This window comes from Lutjanus erythropterus, chromosome 13 (assembly GCF_056507025.1).
Source record: "Lutjanus erythropterus isolate fLutEry1 chromosome 13, fLutEry1.hap2, whole genome shotgun sequence".
NCBI lineage: Eukaryota > Metazoa > Chordata > Actinopteri > Lutjaniformes > Lutjanidae > Lutjanus > Lutjanus erythropterus.
Window position 1 is genome coordinate 25,207,998 of NC_139329.1, and position 24,422 is coordinate 25,232,419.

Below are 24,422 nucleotides of genomic sequence, written 5' to 3' on the forward strand. Positions count from 1 at the left end.
GACACTATTAAGAACTAAACTAAAAAATTTTAGACAATAAAAACTAAACTGAAATCAGCAAACGTACTTTCCAGGTGACACCATAAAGCATGAGCTGGCTGACTACTTCAGCTATCCCTTTAAACTACACGGACCATAATGCGTCGCGGGCCGTGACGTCACTCCCCTCGGCACCGGTCTGCTGCCAGTCTGCCTCACACAGACAGCTGAGGATTTCCAGACGGGGGATCCCGACTCAGCACGGCCTTGTATCATCGAAACGTCGGGGTCAGTGGTGTGTTTAAATGGCGAAAACGTACGATTATCTGTTCAAGCTGCTGCTCATCGGAGACAGCGGAGTCGGAAAGACATGTCTCCTGTTCAGATTCAGCGAGGACTCCTTCAACACCACCTTCATATCCACAATAGGTGAGTACCCTGCCGGCAGCCGCCCCTAAATCTGACAGAATGCATGCACACATCAACAGAACATGATTATTTATGGCAGTGCACCAGTGCTGGTCAACATATATAGTCGTAATAATACCCAGGGTACAGATTCTTATTATATCATACAGACCCACATGTTTAAACGGGCAACCACTGCATAAGAGCAAGACAATGGGGCTGAGAGACAAATTATAATGATGTTCTGTCCTTGATGGCTCATCGCCAGCACTAAGGTTAAATATAGAACGAGATTAAAACTGTAGTCATCATGTTCGAGCTTTGGAAATCTTACTGAAATGTGAAGTCCATTTTTTCCCATTCAGAATTGTTATAATATTGTTAGGCTGTATCCTTCATGAAGCTCCACAGCATACAGCTGTGACATTGAATGGTGTTCTCCTACAGCTTGACATAGGATTAAAAGTCTTTAGAGTTCTTTTAGTTTACAAAGAGCAGCTTCTTATTGTGCTTGGTTTACGGTGCATCCTAGGTATGTGAAAAATGTTATAATATATAGTGAATTAAGGCACTAAGAATCGGTCTGTTTTTTTCTTTTTTTTAATTCACCTGCAGGAATAGACTTCAAAATCAGAACAATAGAGCTGGACGGAAAGAGAGTCAAACTTCAGATTTGGTAAGTGTAATTACTAATTTGTTAGATATTTTTCTCTTTTTTTTCTTAAAGAGAAATATGTAAGATTTCAACATTAACAGTATATTAAATTGGTCAATCCAGAGATAGGAAGTAACTAATGACTAATGACGACTTTTTACTTTCACTCTCTACATTTTAACACAAATATCTGTACTTTCTACTCTACTTTTTCAAAGCAAGCTCGTTACTTTTACTAGTTTTAAATCATGAATCATTGATTATTTTTATGTTGCATTACTGTGAGCCACTGTCCCAACATCAAGATCAATTTCAAGCTAATTGGATGTGACAGTAACTCTGAGAAAAGATGATTCCTTGGTGTGTCCATCAGTGCATTTCATGCACAACAGACATAACGAGACGAAGAAGGTGAAAAAGACAAAACAAGACTAAATTAATGTAACAAGATGAAAAAGTAAGTAACAAGACAAAAGAACGTAAGAGGACCAAAAATGTCATAACAAGATGAAACAGACAAAAACAGGTGCAACAAAATGATAAATATGTAAAAGAAGTAGCAAGACTGCAGGGTGTGCAGGCTGCAGGGACACTACACTATAATTTTTATTTTCTTTGCCTTTATTTAATCAGGCAAGTTACTGAGAACAAATTCTTATTTACATCTGGCAAAGGCAATAAAGTCTAGGCACTGAAAAAAAAACAATAACTAAGTTGATCAGTAGTTTATAACTCTGAAAACGAAAGCCCATTGCTCTGAAAATACACATTTGAATTCAGTGACTGACTGTCCACTACCTGCCAGACTCCATTAACACATTGCTCAGTTTAATAGCTATAAACATCTGCTCCTTCTAAAAGATTATTAATGATTTCTTACAACTCATAAACAGACAGACACGCATTCCTCGGACAATTAGCATGAATTTTAAGTCTAATAACGGTGAAACAGGCAAAATAAAAATGTGCTGGCTCCAGCATTGTATTTGGAGAAGCCAGTATTTCACTTTCTGTAATCTCTTATTACATATCATGGTCATTTTATTATTTAGTACAGTAAATATGAATATTGCATATTTCTCCTTTAAAAAAAATCTGTGTGTGGCATTAATCTGCCCATTTACCATAGACGGTGATTTGTATTTTCAGGGACACTGCAGGGCAGGAGAGGTTTCGCACCATCACTACAGCTTACTACAGAGGAGCGATGGTAAGTGCACACTTCATCCTACACTTCCTCCCTCTGGGCTTGTCTCACATGTCACAGGCTCTGAGATGTTGTTTATGAGGATGACTGTTTTTCTTCGCAGGGCATCATGTTGGTGTACGACATCTGCAATGAGAAGTCCTTTGAAAACATAAAGAACTGGATTAGGAATATTGAAGAGGTAAGCTCTGAGTTGAAGCTAATATTTTTGCATAGAATTAATTTATATTTGGTAGTAACATTATCAAAACTATGGTTACTTTAATACTTTTTCAATACAAAAACAATACAATACTGACATTTAACGCCATATTAAAATGAAAAGATCTACTCTTTTAAGACCTCATTACAGTTTAGTCTTTATTTTCCTCTCTGAAATTTGGCTAGCAGCAAAACCAGGCCTCAGAGACTGTTTCTGTACCAGCACAGTGTGCCGCTTGTTCATGTAAATACATTTTTGTTCATTTTTCCATAGTATCAAAAGATATAAGATATTGATTAACATTTTTTAATTCCACTGTACAAGTTTAAATGTCTGGTATTATGATGACCCTATTTGCCAGAAATTGCTGTTTAATGTCGTCATGGTGAGAGTAACACACTTAAAACTTTGGATAATGAGTCTTTTAACTTCTCCCAGCATGCCTCGTCTGATGTGGAGAAAATGATCCTGGGTAACAAATGTGACATGACTGACAGGAGACAGGTGTCCAAAGATAGAGGCGAAAAAGTGAGTCCTTGCAGCCAGTCATTACTAAAAAGCAGTGTCAAATAAATTGAAATTCTGTGCATTTTTCCAGTTTGTACTGAGTGACACTAACATTTTTTTTTTTTATCTTAGCTCGCTATTGATTATGGAGTTAAATTCCTGGAAACCAGTGCAAAGTCTAGCTTAAATGTAGAAGAGGTAAGCAAAAATGTTTTAAATCCTGAAACTGCCATGCTGCATGACCGATGAAGATGCACATTTAACATTTAGTTTTGTGTTTCTGTCTCTCTAGGCTTTTTATACTATGGGAAGAGACATACTACATAATCTGAGCTCAAAGACGGTAAGTGAGATTCATAAAATACGTGGTAGATGCCAGGGTTGTAATTTCCACTGGGGATGTAGGGCACTTTTTCCACTGTCAGTTTGATTTAATCACTGTAATCACTTGAATTAGTCTTCTTACTGATAAAACAGGAGCTGATAAAGCTGTTGATATGCTCATCCTGGTTGCTCACAGTAATACCAGGTGCATTCCACTACAAATAAAGTATGCCAGAAGAACCAGGGTGTCCTATTGCAGCCTGCCACATTACACAGTATGCAAGCTAGCATGTTTTTCTGGTCATTCTGACCCACAATCCACAATCATGATCACAGACAGATGACAGCTCATTCTGTTTTCCAAATTGACTTCAAATTTCACACTACAGACTGTGGCAGATACACGAGCATAAGCTTTGCAAGCAGTAGTGAGTGCTTTGCATTTTCTTTAACCTTTGTTTGGCCTCAGAGAGACTTTTGATAGTTTGTACTTGCAGCCTGAGACGACTGCAGGCAAGACTGGCGGCTGAAAAATTCTTGAACATCCTTCAAATGTAATGCAGTTAAGGACAGTGCAGATGTTTTCTTGGCATTAGTGTCTCAATGTGGCCCCTCATTACTTGTGAAACTGAATCCACGCCTTTGACAGATGCTACACTAAATGTAAAGCCCTGCTTGTTTCATACCGCGTTTATTACATGTCTCCTCTATCTTTCCTTGGCAGACTGACAACAGTGCTGGAGGATCAGGCAAACCCGTCAAGATCACAGAGAAAAAGTCCAAGAGAATAAAATTCTTCAAGTGTTCACTCATCTAGGCTGCAGTGTTTACGACTCTAGCTTGACTTTGCTGTTTTGGAGGTTTCTGCCTCCCGGACGTCCTCGCAGCAGCGGCAGCGGCAGCAGCGGCATCAACGGTGATATTCAGAGGGCCTTAACTGCCAGCTGAGGCTCACAGGTTCATGAGTGGTTGAGATGCCATCCTAATCTGCTGACCAGAGGAGGATCAATGAGGAATGAGGCCCGATACTGTATATCCGCTCATGCAAAAGACTTGTGCGTGATTGCCAGTGTTGGTTTGTAACCGGCCCTGCAGTGTCTGCTCACAGGCGGCACTAATTCTGTTGGCATATTTAATACCTCTCATGAGAATATCTAAGTTACACATAGTTGTCTTATGAATGTGAAAAAAAATGAAAACATGCAGATTCTTTCATAAAATGTAGCATCGTTTTATAAACACTACCTATTGTCATATTTACTACTATGATGCTGTGAGATAGACATATCAAGTCTCAGCATTGATTGTACTTGTCTGTGTAAATTCATGTATATTTATATGCCTATAGTCTGGTTGCACTGGCATCATTTCGATTTGTTCATGTGTGCCCAGAAGGAGTCACAGACTTGTGATAGAAAGACAAAAATATGTATAAATATACTCAATTTTTATTCTTTTTAATGAAACCTTTATTTATATTTACAGGTTTCTGTGAAAAAAATGAAAGGTTGTTTGTTTCTTGGGAGCTGTACTTACTACATATTGTTATGCGATGATTGTCAGTATTTGCATGAAAGCTGTAGGGATACCTCTGAATGGGTCATTATTAAGCACATTTTACAGTATCTGAAAAAAAATGTTTACAGACAGTATTTGAAAGTGTCAGTCGTATATAGGAAGTTCATGTTTTTGCTCATATTGTGTATAATGTCACAACTAATGGTTGTGTGTATACTTTATTTTCACCTTAAACTGTAGACATACAACAGGTTCCCTCGACATCTCCAACATTAAAACACAATGACTGGGGAAAAGCTGTAATGTTGATGATTGTAAGCTACTGTATGTTACATGAATGAAAAGTAAAGATAGTAAAGAACGTGGATCTTTAAAAGAGAGAGTTTTGTTGATTTGTACGACTATTCACTGACGACTAACATTTACTGCATGATTGAAAGTCTTAAAGGGTTTTGTTATTATTTTTTACAGTTGTTCTGATACCATCTTTTACTACCCTATATTGCTGTATGGCCTGGCTCAGGTGAAACCCTTTGTAAATCATGAACAAATACATACAGAAAATGAATGCTATAAAACATGACTCACCATCCTGGGAAAAGAAATTGCAAATGTGACTTCCCCTTTTTGAGGTTAAAAAATTATATGGTATCAGATCGGTGCCTAGACGTGTTATAGACAGTATCGGATTTTTATCATTATTGTGAGAACAGTTACATAAACTCAGTCAGTAATGATCTTCACTTGACAGCAGGCTACCTTAAATTTTACATTTCTTTGTGCCACCGGTAGTATTCAGTTCCTTTTCCTCTTTTTCTTCTCATTCTGTTTTGTCCTCTGTTGCTCCTGCCTTCATCGACGCCCAGTCTTTTTGGTTCTTATTTCTTCTCCCCTGCATCATCTTCTCTCTTCTCTGCCTCCATCTCTTTCCCCACTTTCTCCCGTGCCATCCTGCAGGCTTCAACAAGGTCTCTCTCACTGGTTGAGGCTCTCGGCTCCTTGCTCATCATTGAGTACTTTGCTTTCCTCTCGGTTTCGTTCCAGCTCTGTGACCTGTGAGACGGCATACACCTTTCATCAGCTACAGTCAGATACTCAGTCGTGTCTGAGAGGTTTCTCTTGGCCTTCATCTTTGATTGCTCCTCCATGGGTTCTGTTTCTGGAAGAGCTCCTTTTCTCTCTAAAGGAATATGATCAGTCTGAATCTCCACTTTTTGAAGCTCTGCAGCGCCAGTTTGAAACTGCTGGGCAAGAGCTCTGACCGTGGACACTTTGGGCATGTGACCTAAAGTGCTGGGATGCACCTGGTACTCCAAGTTTGCCGGCCACTGATTTGGTGTTTTAGTGACCTGCTCCACCACTGACCTGTAGTCTACATCATCACCTGCCTCGGTGGGGTTGTAGACGATGCTGCTCATAGCTCTCTTCTTTGTGACAGGTGATGTCTGGCTTTGGCTTTCAGTGGGGAGATATCTCAATGATTTAGTCCTCTTTGGGGAGGAAGGGTTTCTTGGCGGCAGTTCAGGCTTCTGTGTGGGTTCACCTGCTTCTTGTGGTTCATCAGGCGGGCTGACAATGATGGTGCTCATAGCCCTCCTCTTATTCAAAGGAGAGGTGGGTTGGTCTTCGACTGGATAGTGTTTCAAGGATTTAGTCCTTTTTGGAGGAGAAGAAGGCCTTAGTCTATTCTTATCCACTAGTTTATCTAGCAGCACTGTACTGCCCTGTTTTATGTTGCTTAGGGTCTCTTGACTTGATGTTGCAGAAGCAGCACATGGAGATATGAGAATGTCCACACAGGAACTTGGCCGAGATTTCTCCAAACCACCAACCACCTCTAAGGTCTGACCGCCTTCCTTTGTGTTCAGAGCACAAGTACTGGAGGCTTGCCGCAGGCTCTTCTGTCTTTCTAAACCAGTTTTAGTTGCCTCATCGTCCTTCTGCTTCGCTGCAAACTCCTCCATGTCCATGTGGAAGCGGTAAAGACTGTAGCCATCAGCGCTGTTAATACTGCCCTGGCGAAGAAGGGAGGACGGGTCACACACAGAGGAGTTTCGTGAATAGGTTCTGGTCAGCTCCAGTCTGTCCACCCCTGCAAGCTTTTCCAGGGCGACCGCCATCCGTCCGTGGATCTCCTCCAGTTGAGCCAGGCGCAGATCGACCGTCTGCAGGGAGGCCTTCATCGTGTTCTCCCTCTCATTTACCTCCTCCAGGCGCATGGACATGTTCTCAACTCTGCCAAGAACACCAGAGAACCATAAGTTGATGCAAGTACAAATTGTATGCTAGTCATCATACTTAGAAATGTCTAAGATCCACCTGAATAGGGGGTTCACCTTTCTGAGGTAACTTTGATGCGTTCATCACTGGAGGACTGCTGCTCGTCCTCTTTTTCACGGAAATATTCCTCCACACACTGTTCTTCAAACTCATACAGACTTTTCAGCTCTTCTGGATTCAGCCTGAGCTCTGGTAGAAACAAACAAAGACATGATATCAGTCAGTGTGTTTCAGTCGGGATCAATAATGTTTTGTTAGTGTATATCTGTGGGCCACAATGTGTTAAGATTTTTATTTTTTCATGATCCAGGATGAAACTAAATCAGGGGTTTTGATGTCTGAGTGCCAAAGAGGGAGTCAGCATATGAGTGAGAGCTGCAAAGAAAAAATCATGAGCTTGTCATAGGATGTGATTGGTCTCATAATAGGTTTGCATTTGTTGAGAACCAAATTTACATGTTTGCAGAAAAGGCAGATCACTTTTTATGTCCCCTCAGGTCTGATGAATGATCGGTCTTTCTGGAAACTTGGCCAACAGGCCATAATTTGATCCCATGGATTAAACTGAATCACTTTCAGTCGTGATATTAAAGCAGGTGTCCTTAAAGTGCTGCCCACTTACTTCACCAGGCTCATCAGTGATCTGCTTTATCTGCAAACTGGTAAACACTATCGTGAGAGTTATCATGACAAGTTCATGGGGTCATCTGTGCAGCCCTCAATCTTATGCTGACTCCTTAAATTGGCACTCAGTCATCAAACATTTTAGAACCCATGTTCCATTTAAATTGCCTTTATTTGTTTTGTATAATTAAAGTTGACTAACTGAGTCCACGGTCCTTCTCATCCAGCTCTCCCTCTTGTCTCTTCCTGGCACATCGCCGAAACAGCCTGTTGAATAGGATGTAGAGGTGGCTGAAAATAATGAGAGGTGGCGGCAGGATGGGACGGTCGTGGAATGTCATGATCAGCTGATATCGCTGGAACTTCCACACCTGGTTCGAAATGGACTTTACTTCAAAGAATGTGTTGCTGTGGGACAGTAAACCAAGACCAGTGAGTGCACACTGTAATAGAAGATATTTCTTGTAAAATAATAAAGCAGTTAAGACGTCAGAGCTTAAACTTACTTGAACACCGCAATGAGCAAGTTGACCAGAAGAATGTTTGCCACGAGGAGGTAGCAGGCCATAATAGCAGGTGTGAGCCAGGCACCAGGGATACATGGAGGCAGTTTCTTCCCATCCTCGTCATATAAATGTTCACCACATGGAGCTGTGGGGAAAGTTATAGGTATGAAATTTATTCTGAGATCTTTAGCCAACTGATTTGAACTGCATTCTTGACTTGAGCACTACTCACGGTTGATTTCCATTGCATAGACTTGGAGAAATCCCAGAAAAGTGCAGTCACGCAGAGACATGGAGAAAGCGTTAAAATCAGTAAACACAGGTTTTTTATATCATACTTCTGTCAAGGTCAAGCTGATGTCCATTTAACTATGGACTGGTGTCATCAAAATGTTTCTCCAATATGCCAGTAATCAAACACTAGAATAAATTGCTGTACTTGAAGACTGAGGGACTCAAACATGCAGCTTTCTATATCAATATATATATAATAAAACAAGCATTTATAAGCAACTTCCTCATAAAATAACTGTTATAACCCTGCTAATTTAGACTTTTTCCAAAAATTCTTGTTGCCTTCACCCTGACAGAAGAAACACTGACAGAATTTAACTTGAAGGCAGATGATCATGATTGAGGAGATGAGATACCTATCCTGCTCTTCCTCAATGCAAAATTATTACCATGTATTGAAGTAAGAGCTTATTATAAATGCACCAGCAGAGGGAGACAAAGTATTGAGGGGGTCACAGTGTAATGTCTGTCACTAAACATCACAGAATTTAAAACAGAGAAATTAATGTAACACTGATCATCTGCCCAGAATCAGGAAACAGAATCTTACTATGAATTCTAGTCTTACGGTCTATCGAGTCCGCAAAAACCTCTCCATAGATCATCCAGTAGGGCATGTAGAAAATGTTTCTGGCCAGGCGCCATGTTGGCTCCTCATCAGGGTGAAGGATGGCTTGCCGGGCCACACCGAAGCTCATGAGCACCACCAGCATGATCACCACAAAGTACATCATGTCTATCATCTGAAAGACAAGAAATTTGAACTCCGTGTGAACTCCTGTCCATGTCATGTCTGTCATGTGAGTTTCACATGATTTGTTCAGCTCAGGATGAAAATGTTATTACCATCTTTCCTATCATCATCACATAGGGGCCCAGGTATTTGTTGACTCCAAAGATGTCCAACACGCGGATGTACCAGAAGATGATGTCGATGCAGTAGATGACTCTGCCATAGCCCATATAAGGTTCATGCTGCAGCCGAAGCATCAGCCCAAGAAGGAAGGTGGAAATGGCAACCAGGTCTGTGATGTTCCAGTACTCCTCCAGCCACACACTTATCTTCTGTTTCAGCTTCCCTGGCTCTGACATCAGAATCTACACACCAGGGTTTAAAGGTCATGCAGAGGCCATGAAATATCTTTGACACATATAATGATTTGAATCTGATCAAATTGACCACATTTAATGGCGTGTACCTGTCTGACTTTTTCAGTGCCCAGTGTCAGGATGTAAGCAATGACAGTCCACTCTTGTATAGACGGCCATCGCTCCATTTTCACCAGGATTATGTAGTTGTACAGCATCAGATAGCCCAGATAGGAAATCTATTGGAAGAAGAACCAAAATACCATTGTACTTCATACTCATTCTGCATCATATTCGTCTTGTTTGCGTGAAGGAAACTTACTGTGTTGAACCAGAATTTGGTGAACGGCGCATCATAAAACTCAAAGAACCTTCTGCCAATGGGGACTTTGCGGATTTTTGTCTCGCCCTCCTCCTCATCCCCCTTTCGGGAAGTTGCATCAGCATTAGGGTCCTAGAACAAAACAGTAAAACTCTGTTTCAGCTCATCATTTGTCACTTTTGACAAAGGAGGGCATATAGACAGCAGGGCTCAAGAATAAGGATTGGCTGCTTGCCCAAGTCAAGTAAAATGCTACGTCAGGCCAGTAAATCTGCCCCAACCAGGCGAGTGGTACAAAAGAATCAGAACTGTTAAACTTTTTTGACTATCGATTAATCATTAAAATAAATTTTCATGCAAAAATGGATGCAGATGCTGTTTTCAGCCACTCAAATGTGGAGATTTCCTGCTTTTCTCAATTTCTTATCACTATAAACTGTCTATAAATATCTTCGGCTTTTGGAGTGACAAAACAAGACATTTTTAAAGACATCATCTTAGACTTTGAACATTTTTCATGATTTTCTGACATTTTATGAACATTACAGCTCTAGATTAAACATGTCAATTAAGTTGATAGCTGCTGACAAATAAGACAATTTGAACAGGAGTAAACAAAAACTTTCTGACCCAGTTGCCCCACTGAGCAAGTGAAAAAATCGGTGTTGAATCCTGAACTATATGTAAAATAGATTAATCAGACAAAGTCAGTGTGAACCTTGCTGGATTTTGCGTCATCATCCTTGTCTTTTCCCTCTTCTCCAGCTGCATGATGGGATGCATCATCTCCAAGACGGAAATCCAGCAGTAGAATGAATGGAGGAAATATGATTCCCAGAATAACCTAGGTGAGAAAACAATCACAGTTTTTATGAAAACCACTAAATTACTTGTTTATTTACAGCGGATTATTTTATTCTCATGCTGTGAAGGAAACACTACAAGTATTGCAACCAGTGATGTCATTATTATTGTGAAATATATTTTATGGATGTATATTATCTCAACCTTGAGGCCAGGATTTTTGCCAATCCTTAAGCATCCCATCCACATGTCAGTGAGCAACATCTGGCTGCAGGTGTGGGCAATGAAGTCACGTTGCTTAGCAGCCACAGCCAGCTTCAGACAGGTGGAGTTACTCCAGTTAACCAGCTCATATGTTAAGAGTTTCATGGCCACCTGTTCGTCATGTTTGTAGGACTGATCCAAAAGCTCGTAGGCCAGCTGGCCAAATTCTCTGTAAAACAAGAGGGAACAATAAGTCATCTATAGATTTTATTTTATTTTTTTTATTTTATTAGTTTTAGGAACTAATAAAACAAAAACATAAATGCAGAGGTATGAGAAGCAGAAAGGAAGATAATTACAACCATTATATAAGATATATTATAAAGTAAGCCTAACCTGTTTAGACGAGTGGACAGGAAACTAACATAAAGGTGCTAAAATTAGAGTGATATGCACCAATGTGCTTCTATTTTGAGAAAATACCTTTTGACACTGAAATTAAAACTAGTATTTTAGTACCGGTCTCAAGACAAAATTCTCATCTGTACTGCCTTTTGATTATTTTACCAAGACATTTTTCATGGTACACTTATATACATACCTAAACTGTATATATGGCAATAAAAAAGGTGAATGAGGAAGAAAATTCATCATTCATTTGAGTGGGAATGTGGATTTTTCAGATCAGTTTGGAAGCGCCTGTGGTTTGCACGCTCCCAATTTTATTGTAAGTGTGCAGGCTCGGGGTGGCCATAGGGAGTACCGGGGAAATCACCGAACGGCCGCTGCGCTCCTGGGCCACGGCGGCCGCGGCGCCATAAAAACCAAGCCATTATTCTAGTAAAAATGCCCTATCGGAGAAACGGAAAAACGCTTTTTTACGCGCACGCGTGTGCATGAGGGCTGGTCTGGTGAAATCCCCGGGCTGAAAATGAGTCCCACCCCGACCCTGTAAGTGTGTCATGTAGTGTAGGACTCAAACTGGTCTAGTCTCGACCTTAACTCTGTCTCACCCTGCCTTGATCGTGGCCTTGACTCATCGTCTCGACCCCTTAAAGTCTTGTCTCATTCTTGATACAATCTGTCTGTCTTGCTCATGACTTGGTCTCAGTTTAGGTAGTCTTGACTTCATCACTAACTGAAACCTATGTGAGAGATATTATATGTACTGACTTGGAGTTGTTCTCCAGGTCTTGGGAGATGTCGTCCACCAGTTCACTCTCTGAGCACTCATGGGCCATGGCTTTATACAGTTTACAAGCCACCAGCGCCTTCGCCATGGCTTCTTCTCCACGCTGCCAGAGGAACAGTGCCATCTTCTGGCGCTTCATCAGCACTGCCCACAGCATCAGCTCGTGGAAGGGGTACTTGAATCGACAGACCTCAGGGTCATCAACATCAATTTCCACCTCTTCCTCTTTCTTCTTTTTGGGCTTTTTCTTGCCTTTTGGTCGAGGTTCATCATCCTGACAAAAATAAAAGTACGTTATTGATTATTCTGCTGTGTTTTGGGCTGTATTGTTTCAGCTACTTGTTGTGTAAAGGATACTCCACCTCCATTCCCAGAAGCTTCAGAGCTTTTGGCTGCAAGAAGAGAACAAAACATGATCATTAATATTTAAGTTATACCTAATATGATGACCAAGCCATTATCAATTATTTTCTTCCACCCATGCTTACCCTTTTCAGTCCATACAAATTATTGTAGAGGTTGCGGAAAGCCTTCCTGGTGTAATTGCTCCTGTAAGCTCCACCCATGAAGCACTCCAGCACCAGACCAATATCAATCAAAGTGATCTGATAATCTGGAGGAAGGTTTCCCTGCAGAATCACAAGAGTAATGTATGGTAGCAATCTGAAGATTTTATGGGAAAAACATTTAATGGGAAAGATATTTTTTACCTTTTTGACATCCCGAACCACAGCATTCAGTGTGTTAGCAGGGCCAAGTTTCTGAGAAAATAAGGAGAGGATGGTTAGAGATAAGTGTCAGCCAGTCTTTATTTTTAGGGAATCCGAACTGGTGTCATTTTTATTTGCTGCAGTGTGTGAGGCCCACCGTGTTGTATAACTCCTCCAGTCTGGGAATGGTGAGGAAGTGGTGAATATTGACCCCATTCTCAAGGAGCAGTTTAACAAAGTCCACTCTGTCCAGCACCAGAGCATCCATCATAGCCTGCTCCAGAGAGTTCACCTAAGAGAAAGTAACACAATGGACAGACGAATTATTATTTACATGTCACAGACTTTGTTATATACTCATAATCTTTGTCATCATAAACGCCTCTCTTACCCAGCGAATCAGCTCCAGCTTCCTGGGGTCTGTTTCCTCTGGAGGTTCAGGCTTTGCCTTTCCCTTCCCCTTCCCCTTCTTTCCCCGGGTTTTGTTGCGAGGAGCGGTAGCAGGGCTCTTTTGCTTTTCCTGGGTCGGAGCTCCGGTGGTTGTAGTGTTGGCGATGGCACCGGCAGGCTAATAAGGTAGATAAATAAAGATGTAGCCCCTCCTGGCTTAAGCATCGATATATCTTGTCATATCTCATAAATATATTGCCATATCAAATCTCTTTTCTACTATTAGCATTATTTGACAACATTGAATCTTTGGGATTTTGTGTATCTGACGAAAGATGCAGTAAAGATCCAGTAAAGATCCCCTGCAGGCACATACAAATACTCTGCTTTGAATAACAATCCATGTCTGATGTTGTTTTTCCACAAAAAACAGATACATTTTCTTAAAATTTTTAAAAAATTCACCTACTCTGCCTTTCCCTCATTGAGAAAAGTTAAGCAAGATGTCTCCAACTCCACTGAAAGTTGGAAACTATGTGTATGTGTCAGTTCATGTTTTTCACGTCACACCTGCATAAGCTGCATATTGGACCACAACTGGCTTCCAAACTTCATACAAATATGTGTGTCTTGAATTCAGATTAAGGTTTAAGAGTTTCATCTATAGATAAATGTGAAAACACCCTGTAGTTACATCATTCTGCACAGTCACAGTCCAACATCCAAGCGAAGTAACAATAAGCAAAACACATTTTTAAATGGTGAGAAAAATTAAGCAACTGTATTTCAAATGACTTTTCAAATTTTCTAAAACAAATTGTTTCCTTCAGTACAAAATACATCCTTGCCAACTTTGCATTTATAGTGCACTCATCTGTCATGTTTAAAGCTCAGGTAGGCAGTTAATTTTTGGCATCACTGGGTAAAAGTTGCATTTTGACCTTTATGTAATTCAAGTGGTCTGAGAGAAAACCAGACTTCTGCTCATCCTCTTGATTCTATTTACAGACTTCAGAAAATCTAACCTATGATGGGAGACTTTGGCCAATCACAGGTCGGTAAGATAGTTGATTGTTGTGTCTCGTTCCCAGAATGTAAGTACGTGACCACCTGGGAAATGAGACTCAACAATCATCCATCTTTGAGCCACCAGTTCAAAGTGTCAGTAATTTGATGACTTGGGAATGAGACTCAACAATCAACTATATTTATCCAGAAATGGTCACTGCTCCTTTAATTTAAGCAATTCAGGCATGAGAACCACTCACTGGCAAGTTGTGTCCGTAAACAAAGATGTGATTGCGAGCGATGTCCACTCTGTTCCAGGCCAGAGCCAAACTGAGCTGGTCAGCTGCTGAGGCGTTCGTACCTGATGCAAAAGAAACAGTCAGGCAAAAAGACAGACAGAGAGAGAGAATAGGAAGCGTGTAGTACATTGCAAGAAAACTACAGCTCAGATGTAATAGTGCTCATACTGTTGAGATAATACCTTTTAACAAGGCAGTAAGAATGGCCATTTCAATATCTTGTTGTCCCTCTGAACCCATTCGAAAAACTGTGATCTACATGTAAAGAAAAAAGATTACAAAGGTGAAATCATAGACTGTGATGTTTGAATCAGTTAATAAAAAAAACACATAAATTAATACATGAATGCATGAATGAATGAGTGAATCTGAGCCAGGAATGTATTCCCATTTTAACTGTACACTCTTAGAAATAAGGGTTCCAAAAGGGTTCTTCTTGAAGGGCTGAAGTTCTACCCAGAACCGTTTTTTTGTCGAAAGGGTTCGTTAGGGTTCTTTGCAAGACAAAGTCTTTCTTTATGAAACCTTTTCATTCAAATAACCTTTTTTGGAAGGAAGAGTTCTTCAAGGATTATTGAAATCCTTTCATCAAGGGTTCTTTGTACCATAATATATAAGTGTTCTCTGTAGAATCCTCTTTATTTCTAGATAAAACCCATGGAATATAAAATGGTTCTTGGTAGAACCCCCTTGGTAGGTTCTAGATAAAACTTTTGGCATTTAAAAAGTGTTGAAATGTTGAAGTAAGTGAATAACTCTGTCATCAAGGGCTTGTCAGGGATTCTTTATCCCATAATGTAAGAGGGTTCTTGGTAAAACCCCTCAAGTGTGTTCTAGATAAAACCCTTAGAATATTAAAAGGTTCTTGCCAGAACACTCTGGGTGGCTTCTGGATAAAAACCCTTAGTGCAAAAATGGTTCATGATAGAACCCCTTGGTAGGTTCTAGATAAGGAATAAAATGGAATAAAAAAAGGCTCTTGGTAGAATCCTTTGGTGGGTTCTACTTATAACCCTTGGAATATAAAAAGGTTCTTGGTAGAACCTCATGAGTGTGTTCAAGATAAACCCCATCTTTGAAGTATGAGTGAAACTTTTTACATATGGTTCTGGGTATAACTCTTGATGTTGGGTTCCACGTAGACCTCTCTGAGAGGGTTCCAAGTGTAACATTTGAAAAAGCCAAAGAGCCCTTTATGGTTCTTGTTAGCACCTTTATTTGTAAGAGTGTAGCTGTAAACATGTGGTGTTTTGAACTGATGGGAGATTCTTCACTGCAGCAGCATGTGGCTGCTGACCCTTCCAGGACAAACAGCTAATTTACCCATCAGACAGTGTGATAGAGCTCTCCTTGTTACAGACTCGACTATATCAAATGAAATTACGCTGACGGGCCCGTCACATGTGCAACCATGATAAATGGGATTAGGCTGGCATGAATGTATGGCACGGCGCCAGAGCTGGTCTCGGGATGCGTTAATAATAAGCAGCCAGAAAACTTGTGTTGCTCTCTCAGACAGTTATAGGGTGCGCTGAGTGCTTTTTTTGCACATAGACTTTACTCATGTTAAACTCCTAATTCTGTTAAATTTTACATCCTGTTGTTACATCACAGCAAAGTTTTGCCTCTAAATCAGCGTTTTTATTTGTCTAACCCAGCTGTTCACATGGGATGCACTTAGGATGAAAGGATTATGGAAGGACTAGACAGTGACACTGATTCACCTGTAGGTTAGTCATGGCACTTTAGATTAAGAGCAGGCAATAGTGAGGCCTCTTAGCTGCGTATAAAGAGTTGATTCTGTCACAATGTCTGGCTCGGGTATCAGTAAAAACTAAATGGTATGTAAAAAAAAAAAGCCTGCAACAGTATGATCTTTGAAAAAAGCAGTTTAAGTTGCTTATCTGAGTGTGTTGGAGCATTAGGCGGTCTAATACATCGGGGATAGAGGATGCAGAGTCGCTGCTGGTGAAGTGATAGCACTCGGAAAAAAAGCCTGGCGAGTGCAGAGAGAGGAACCTGGCTGAGGATTAGGGAGATGGATCCTCTCCTCCATCTGTGTGCTGCATGCTTACTGTGAATGGATGAAGTAAGAGCCTCTGCTAAGCAGGTGGTAGTGTGCGCTGATCTTTCCCACCCAAATGTATGGAGTCTGGAGATTATAGCCTATGCGGTGGGTATTACAAACTACTAATCACATCACTTACGGAAATCTGCTGGAGATGCACAAATGCTGCCACTATTTATGCACGAGGTCTCCAGCAAACACGTTGGAGAAACGCCCTGAGCTCGGGGATTAATCTGCTATATCTGAAGACTCTTACCAGGGTGTGTGCTGCATTGTTTACATTGAAGTAACCAGTTTAACACTACAGAATCACTTTACAGCTGTGTGCTTATACAGTACGAGAGGGTTGATGATGACCTACGGTGAAGCTGCGAATGACCCGGATTATACGACATGCCACACATGACCACAACAAGAAGGAGAGATGAGAAGCACGTTGTGGGGATTATGTTTATTCAATATGTTAATGGAAACACACAGATGAGTGGAATGGATGAATGACGATGGAGACCAGATGTTTCACAACTCAGAAATGTTTATTGATTGACACAGACTTTCAAATACAAGATGACTGTGAAATACGTGAGGCTTATTTTTCACTTTCTTTCTTTTACTCACCAGTTCCCTTTTCTTCATGCACTCCATAACCATGAGCAGGATCTGTTGTGACTGGCTTTTGCTATAGTTAAAAGTTTTCTGAATTGTCACCAAAAGCTGCTCTCTGACGTCGTCGTTAACCAGCCTGGAAGAGGAGAATTAGACAACATTTCAGCTTTTTACAAGAAGAAATAAAAGCCAAGGGAAAGCCTGACTGTTATATTGGTTAACTGAAATTATCAGCTCGATATTGGCCTATCACACCTATATCAGTCTACAATGGTATTGGCATATATGTTGTCCAACATGTGCCATTATTAATTCAGTTTTAATATATACACAAATTTTGCAACATATATGGATACTCTATAAAAACAAAAAAGTTGAGAAAACGTTTGTAAGAAGTTTTGTAAATTCATTTAAGTTAAAGTAAATTCAGCTGACCAATTTTTGAAATAGATTTTTTTTTAGTCTAAAACTCAAAACTAAAGAAGAAAAGTATCTCAACAAAACTTAGTTTGAACTGGGCTCAAACTCAAAAATTTGTTGCAGTTAGTTTTCTTGAATTTCTTCTTTTTTTTCAGTGTATCGTAACTTTTTTACTCCTTAATATCGGTACCAGCATCAACCCTAAAAATCTAGTGTTGATCGGGCCCTCACCCTAGTACAATAAAGGAGAAATAATCTAAAATCTCACCCTCCATCCTCTGAAAACTTGTGTGCGAAAGAAATGATGTCAGAAGCTCGGCCGCTGCCATCGCACACCACCACGGGGATGGGAGGCTCGTCTCTCAGACTCTCCAGCGCGATGGAGATCACATTAGGACCACCCTCCACTATCAGACACACCAGAGGAACCCCCTGACCCAAACCTGGAACAAACAGCCACAAATAAATCAATCCTTATAAAGTAAGTGTCATCTTATGAAAAAACAAACTGTGAGAATGACATGTCGAAGTAGAACAACATTGATGTGAACAGACAAACCAGAGGAGGGAGGGAGTGAAGTCAGTGGTGACAGGTGAGCATCCCTTTGCTGTCCCTGCCTTATCCGAGCTCCAGGCATAGGATGACAAAGGGAAGCCCACAGGTCACAGAGGAGCTCTCCATCCACATGTCCAACCAACAGGACTCTGGCTCACACTCACACACCATGGAGGATGGGTCATGTCTTTTATCGTCCGTGGTGACTTACGGGTATTGATCTTCTGCAGGGAGATGTGCTTCTCCAGCAGCCGGCGCAGTTTGACCTCGGAGCCGTACTTCCCACAGGTGCCATTGTCGGTCAGGATGAAGTGCGAGTGGCTGTTGTTGAGCACTGCCAGCTTGCTCAGCGGGTTCGCCATCGTTTGATAAGGTCTGGTTACCTGGAAAAAGACAAAAAAGTTAGTTTGAAATGTTTCAGGAAGAGATATGAGTAAGAAGGGGTATTTTTCCAGCTGCAAATCCTCACATCTTTTCCAATGAGATCCTCTTTGTTTTCCAGGATCCCCCATGGAGCAATTCCTATGGCGCACACCTTCCCTCGTGACTTGGAGGAATGGTCCTTTAAGGCATCTCCAACATGACGGATCACCCCTAACGAAAGAAAGAACAAAACACAGGAACATGAATAATGACTTTCAGGGACACACTGTGGTTACCGCACGCAAAATCCACACAGATTGTCATTTGTGATGAATTTTCCCCACAAAAACTCTAATTACAGCGCTTAAACCTGTGACAATGGGTTGGTCAAATCTCCCCCAGGAAATTGCAGAATAGGTGTTATGCAACGACAATTTAGAGCAAAGGTAATCCTCTAATGTCACAAACTGCTATTTGTTAAGTGAACATTAAAAGCATTATCCAGAACTGTCAGCCTACCCGTGTTGACTCCGCCCGTGAAGATCCAGGCTCCAGTGGTGACGGCGGCTTTGATCAGGCCCTTGCCAAACACTTGCTTGAGTTTGGGCTGGAGGTCAAAGTTCTGGAGGCCTCCGTGTACGGAGATGAGCAGGGTGGGCAGCTCCAACTGCCAGTCCTTCACCATCAAGTGCAGGAGGTTGTCAGGCTTTGTGTCGTAGGAGACTCGGATATACTAAGAAAGAAAAAACGGGGACAGTAAAGTTACTTATTTAATACTATATTTTCCTTAAAAACAATGTATAAACTCATATAAACATTATTCCTTTCAATCATTACTTATTACCCATTAGAAGTGTGTGGTTGTATCTGCAGAGACTCTGACTCTACCTTTCTTGGCTTGTGGGGGGTGAATTTCAGGTTGTATTTTCTGCTTCTTCTACTTCTCCCTACTTTGTTGCAGCCTGTGAGCTAGTGGTAACTGGGGGCTCGTCTGCATCATGTGACTCTCACTCACTTCCCTCATGCTGTTGTAACTCCTGACAAAACCAACTATGTAAACACAGGAGTCATTTTTCAGACTCACCATTGCCTTGTTGATGAATCCTCCACCCTGGAACTCGATTAGGCCGAAGGCGTCTGTCGGGTAGGTCCTGGTGTGCTTGATCACACTCCATTTATCCTTTGGGGTGTCAATCTGCACCAGCTGGTGCGCCTCCTCTACTGAGTTGGCACCAGGAGGGATGGCCACGTGCTGCGTTGTCAGCTGACCACAGGCACATCTAGACAGATCCCAGAAGAAGCACGTCAGTCCTGGAGCCTGTGTGGCTTCAAAACTGTACTGATTTTTTCATAGAAACCCCTGAGCTGTGTACTATCCAGTGGATACAGTATGAACACAATGAGCCATAGTCAAAGGGTGTTGTTTAGTCTGCTCATGGAGGCTGTGTTTTTTCCTCGAAAACACACGTCGCACAGACTCTTTCATGGCTGTGTCCATTTCTGGGAAATGTGTGCCTCAATGAACAAAGGGCTGCGCTGCCTGGCCGCTCTCAGCCTGTTCTCAACTCGATGCCCAGGATAGTAACCATGTCCTACAGTGCTCAGCTTTAATCCTGATAAATGTCTGATAATCTGTAGTCATAGGTGTCATGATTTAGTAAATGAATGAATAAGTGGAGAGAATTTATTTTTAATCTATTTAAAACATTACTCAAATATATGGAATATGGAGCTGAATGGCACCCTTATTCATATTTTAATTTACATAATTAAGACTCTCACAAGTTACACACTTTAGTTTTTCAGGAAATCTTTTAAAATTATTTTTAATGATTAAAGGTACAGCATGTACTATCAGGATATATGTTTTAAACTCACAGTTGTGGAAAAATGGTATGGTATATGAAAATATATATTACAATTAACTATGTTCAGGGAAGAGCAAGGTTCCTGTGACACTGACAAAGTTACCATGTCACTGTTGTTTACAATTGAAGGACCAGATGTTTTTGTTACAAATATATTTACTATTCAGAGAGACATCTTCTGTGTAATTTACAGATATTTTTTTTATACATTTGTAATACAAAGAATTACATTGTAGTAGCAGGCTCAGCAAAATAACAAGTGTCTCTCAAAACTACATAGTGCACCTTTAAATGAAAGTTTTTTTGTAGTAAGCTGTTTCAAGCAGTGAAAAGGAGCAACTGTCATCGGTCAAAATAAACGAAGAAGACATAGCTGCTCTTGTAACCTCAGGCCACAAATAACAAATAACCATATAAAAGGTAATTTGTAGACTGTTAATTACCTGGTTGGATCCTTGGTGGGAAATATGTGAATGCATTCTCTCTTAACAAAGTTCCTCTCAATCCAGGCCTTTTGTGCCTGCAAAGAGAAAAGCGAAAAGAGAAAAAAAAAAAAAAGTGGTGTCATTGCACAGTCGCAGGGAGATCATCTTTGCTGATATCTGAATTTAAGTTTCACGATCAAAATCCTCTTAGTGGTAATCCTGGCTGAAAGATGAAGATCATTTGCATCCTGCAAAGAAACCCAGTGAGAGAAGAGAAAATTTAACCAGACTTCTTGCATGTCCACTGGCAAAAACATTACAGAGTGAGGTTGAGGATGTTCTGTTGCTCCTGAGATCATTAAACACCTTCCATTGTCTGCTGGACTTGATAAGCAGCCAGTAGAAAGCATCAAACAAAAGTACCATGTCCACACACTTTGTCAAATCCTGTTCTGATTGCTGTGTGATGTTTTTCCAGTGCTGAGTGAAAATGACCTGAGTTCAAAGCATAGTTTCTCTGAGGGCCATTGTGGACGGCCGAGGCCCAATTAAGACCGACACACTAAAAAACATCATGAGTCTGAAGTCATATGAGTAAAAATGAAAGACCGTAGATAAAATGTAGTCTTGTGAACAGTAATTGCAAGTGCTCATAACACAGTGCAGTTACTGTTCTCTCTGTTTATCTGCACAAATGGCTTCAGACAGCAAGCAGCTGAAAACCAGAGACCATCCAGGACTGTCTGTTATTTGCCCTGCATGTCCTCCGTCCAAAGAAATAGTCAGATTATATTAGCAATAATGACAAAAGAGATAATTTGACATTGTGTTAAATAATCATGTCTATTGCTTTTTGCAACATATCTAAACAATATAAACACACATATATGACTTCTTAATGTAACTAAATATTAGCAGATACTTGTTCTGGCATATAGTGTATTGCATGATGCATATCATCTATTTTTAACTCTTTTACCTACTATTTCATCATACTTTAATTATGTTTCTGTATCTTACTTAGTTGAATTGCAACAGTTCTGCTGCTGCTCTGTATTCCACTTTTCATCCTTCCCTTTATATATAAATAAAACTCCTGTTCCTGTTTCAAATCATTTAGTTCCTCTTTTTAATTTTGCACTTTTGTATTTTCCTATTTAAAATGTTAAACTGTTTGCTCGCATGATAACAATTTGAGAAATAACTTTGCCAAGGTAAGCTTTTGCTAAAATATCATCATCCTGTGTTTTCAAAAAGTCCAAGGCACGGCGTGGCTGTTGCTGTCTGTCCCGTCTCAGCAGTTTTCCATCTCAATCTTATCATGCATCATTAAGCACCCAGAACTCATACAGCGCTGCCTGTTCACATTCACCACATCTGAATTCACTTTCTATCTCTTGCCACCCTGTGGTATCTAACTAATTCTGTCATAAAAGTGATGAAATTCAGTGTGAAAAGAGCTGCAGTTCCAGAATGTAGATAGACTTACGCACAAGCTTCTGTCCGAGCTGCAGGGTCCTATCTCTGCTGCTGCTGGAGATAAAGACCAAAGTAAAGAAGTCTGCTGCTCCTCCAGCAGAGCCTTCTCCTGCTGCTGCTGCTGCTGCTGCTGCACTCCCACTCGAGTGCTCTCATTGAATCCCACAGGACATGAAACTTCTTCACTTTATGAGGGCCAGTTAATATGATGAGCATGTGAGCAGGGTCTTTGTTCGCCCAAGTCTCATGACTCCAGTTCAAGGTAATCCTTTTGGGAGTCCCATGACCCCTTCTCCATGCCCACAGGGTATTTTCATCCCTCGCTTGAACAAGGCACAATAAATCTACTTTGATAACCGGCCCCTAATCTCCCCAATTTGTTGAAAACTCCTTTCTTTGTGTTCGCTTCACAGTGTGGAAGATCTTAGCCTGTGCGAGGAGCAGACTGTGCTAACCTAGAAGCACTGCAGTCTCGTTCAGAGGCTCCCCAACTTTTCATCAGAACATTTGCACCCCCTCCAACTACTTTGATTTCAACCCAATTTGCATAATTGAGAGAATTGGATGCAGGCATTCTTTTGGAAGGCGCCTTGTTAAGACATGACTGGTCTCCAGTTGGGGGCAAGGTCAGTCAATGCTAATTGCAGTTAATCTCTATTTCCACCCACCATGTTTTTGTGGAAGAAAAGAAAACTCAGCACACCAGCTATTCAATATTCTCTTAGTCTTCTAGCTTTTTAATTTTTCTCATGTTAAGTGGATTTGCATTTAAAAACTGTGATTTTGTGTGATAAATAGCCTTAAAGGACACCGAAAAGAGATGTTACTGTTTAAAAAATATTGTCTGGTAACCAGAAATTTTAACTTCAGGCCAAAAGAGATCATTTTGATCTTAAAAGCCTTCTGTCTGACCTATTTAGATATGTTTCAATTGAATCCTGTTTATTGTACATGTTGGATTTAATATTATTAAGGGCTTTCAGGTGCATGCTTAAATAGCTAGAGGAAGCATTAGGTGAGCCAGAGGCTGAGATGGAGTTAACAAGCACAAAGTTGTAGACATCCATTTAAAACCTTCCTCATGTGAAATGGTATGATAAGCGCTCCTTTTATGGTTGAAGTGAGCAGTTTGAGCCTGACTGTAACTCACAGCGAAAAAGACAAGGGAGGTTGGTGGTTGATGACTTAGAAAGACAGAGAGAGAAAAGCCTAACACCACCCCAACCCCCCCCCCCCCTTTGGTCCTAGCTCTGGTAACAAAAAAAAAGAAAAAAGAAAAAAAATGCACGTGGGCCGCTGTTAATTATAGCAGAAGAAAACAAAGTGCATTTCCAGAAGGGTTTGGTGAGTATGACGCAGTTATTTCAGCGTACTTAAACTCATTAACCGCAGCAATTAAAACCAAAATCCTGTCAGCAGCCAGCTGCCTTGTTAAGGGCTGCCTTTGAGCATGGAAAACAACAAAAACCTTGAAGAATTAGATACTGCAGGATCAGATTGTGTCACACCGAGAAAATTAACAAGACTTAAGACAAGCCTCGGAACAATAAACAACATTCATTCCAATGTGCTGCATTATTTTCTGAGAAAATGATCGCTCAAAACAAAAGACAATTGTGTAAGGTGGAAATTATAATTGCTGGATTGCATAAAAGGTATAAAATATTGTTATGACCTCTATTTATATTAGCTGTACTGATGTAATAATGCTCCAAATTTTGACTATTGCATGACACTGACATAGTACATTGCTCTGCTTTTATATGTTTCTATTCTGATTTTCAAGTACTTCTACCACTTTCATGATGCAGTCGATACTAGAGGGGCACAGAGACATTGTTATCTGTATTTGTCTTCGGATTGCAGACCAGAGGTGAGCGTGGTTTATACTGGAAGTCACATTAAAGTGGACAAATGCTGTATTTTCTAACCTTACATTCACTGGAAATGCAGTTGTGCCAAAATTATTTAATGTTGGTGTATAGTTAATTATGAAATATATTTTCACATCTTCTCACTGTACTTTTCTTCTCTGTCGCTCTCTTATTTTTTAGCTAAACTTAGTTTTATGAACTGTCTGAGGTCCACCACCACCGCTCCTTTAACTGGGGAATA

The 24,422-nt window shown here is 40.6% G+C and overlaps 2 protein-coding genes across 5 annotated transcripts in view; one reads left to right on the forward strand and one right to left on the reverse strand.

Annotated features, from left to right (window-relative positions):
* On the forward strand, positions 1-4,782 carry LOC146316689 (ras-related protein Rab-8B). Its single transcript, XM_084733359.1, has 8 exons — positions 1-408; positions 1,003-1,063; positions 2,192-2,252; positions 2,353-2,430; positions 2,890-2,979; positions 3,091-3,156; positions 3,251-3,301; positions 4,007-4,782. The coding sequence occupies exons 1-8, from the start codon at positions 285-287 to the stop codon at positions 4,097-4,099; spliced, it is 624 nt and encodes a 207-aa protein (XP_084589485.1). The 5' UTR covers positions 1-284; the 3' UTR covers positions 4,100-4,782.
* Positions 4,781-24,422, reverse strand: part of trpm1b (transient receptor potential cation channel, subfamily M, member 1b) — a 24,827-nt gene continuing 5,185 nt past the window's right edge. Inside the window, exons 2-27 of one of the 4 annotated variants that reach the window (XM_084733357.1) lie at positions 20,847-20,923; positions 19,620-19,815; positions 19,055-19,268; positions 18,642-18,766; positions 18,384-18,555; positions 17,885-18,059; positions 17,209-17,332; positions 14,705-14,777; positions 14,484-14,584; positions 13,217-13,393; positions 12,983-13,117; positions 12,826-12,876; positions 12,604-12,744; positions 12,478-12,507; positions 12,097-12,389; positions 10,924-11,152; positions 10,634-10,759; positions 9,916-10,047; positions 9,704-9,832; positions 9,351-9,602; positions 9,073-9,247; positions 8,443-8,463; positions 8,211-8,355; positions 7,907-8,112; positions 7,137-7,269; positions 4,781-7,035 (exon numbers count right to left, since the gene is read on the reverse strand). In XM_084733357.1, the coding sequence (XP_084589483.1) occupies positions 5,679-7,035; positions 7,137-7,269; positions 7,907-8,112; positions 8,211-8,355; positions 8,443-8,463; positions 9,073-9,247; positions 9,351-9,602; positions 9,704-9,832; positions 9,916-10,047; positions 10,634-10,759; positions 10,924-11,152; positions 12,097-12,389; positions 12,478-12,507; positions 12,604-12,744; positions 12,826-12,876; positions 12,983-13,117; positions 13,217-13,393; positions 14,484-14,584; positions 14,705-14,777; positions 17,209-17,332; positions 17,885-18,059; positions 18,384-18,555; positions 18,642-18,766; positions 19,055-19,268; positions 19,620-19,815; positions 20,847-20,923 (4,989 nt within the window). In that variant the 3' untranslated portion in view covers positions 4,781-5,678. Of the gene's footprint in view, positions 7,036-7,136; positions 7,270-7,906; positions 8,113-8,210; positions 8,356-8,442; positions 8,464-9,054; positions 9,248-9,350; positions 9,603-9,703; positions 9,833-9,915; positions 10,048-10,633; positions 10,760-10,923; positions 11,153-12,096; positions 12,390-12,477; positions 12,508-12,603; positions 12,877-12,982; positions 13,118-13,216; positions 13,394-14,483; positions 14,585-14,704; positions 14,778-17,208; positions 17,333-17,884; positions 18,060-18,383; positions 18,556-18,641; positions 18,767-19,054; positions 19,269-19,619; positions 19,816-20,846; positions 20,924-24,422 lie in introns of all 4 variants that reach the window. The other 3 variants (XM_084733356.1, XM_084733355.1, XM_084733354.1) reach the window with 3 other exon arrangements.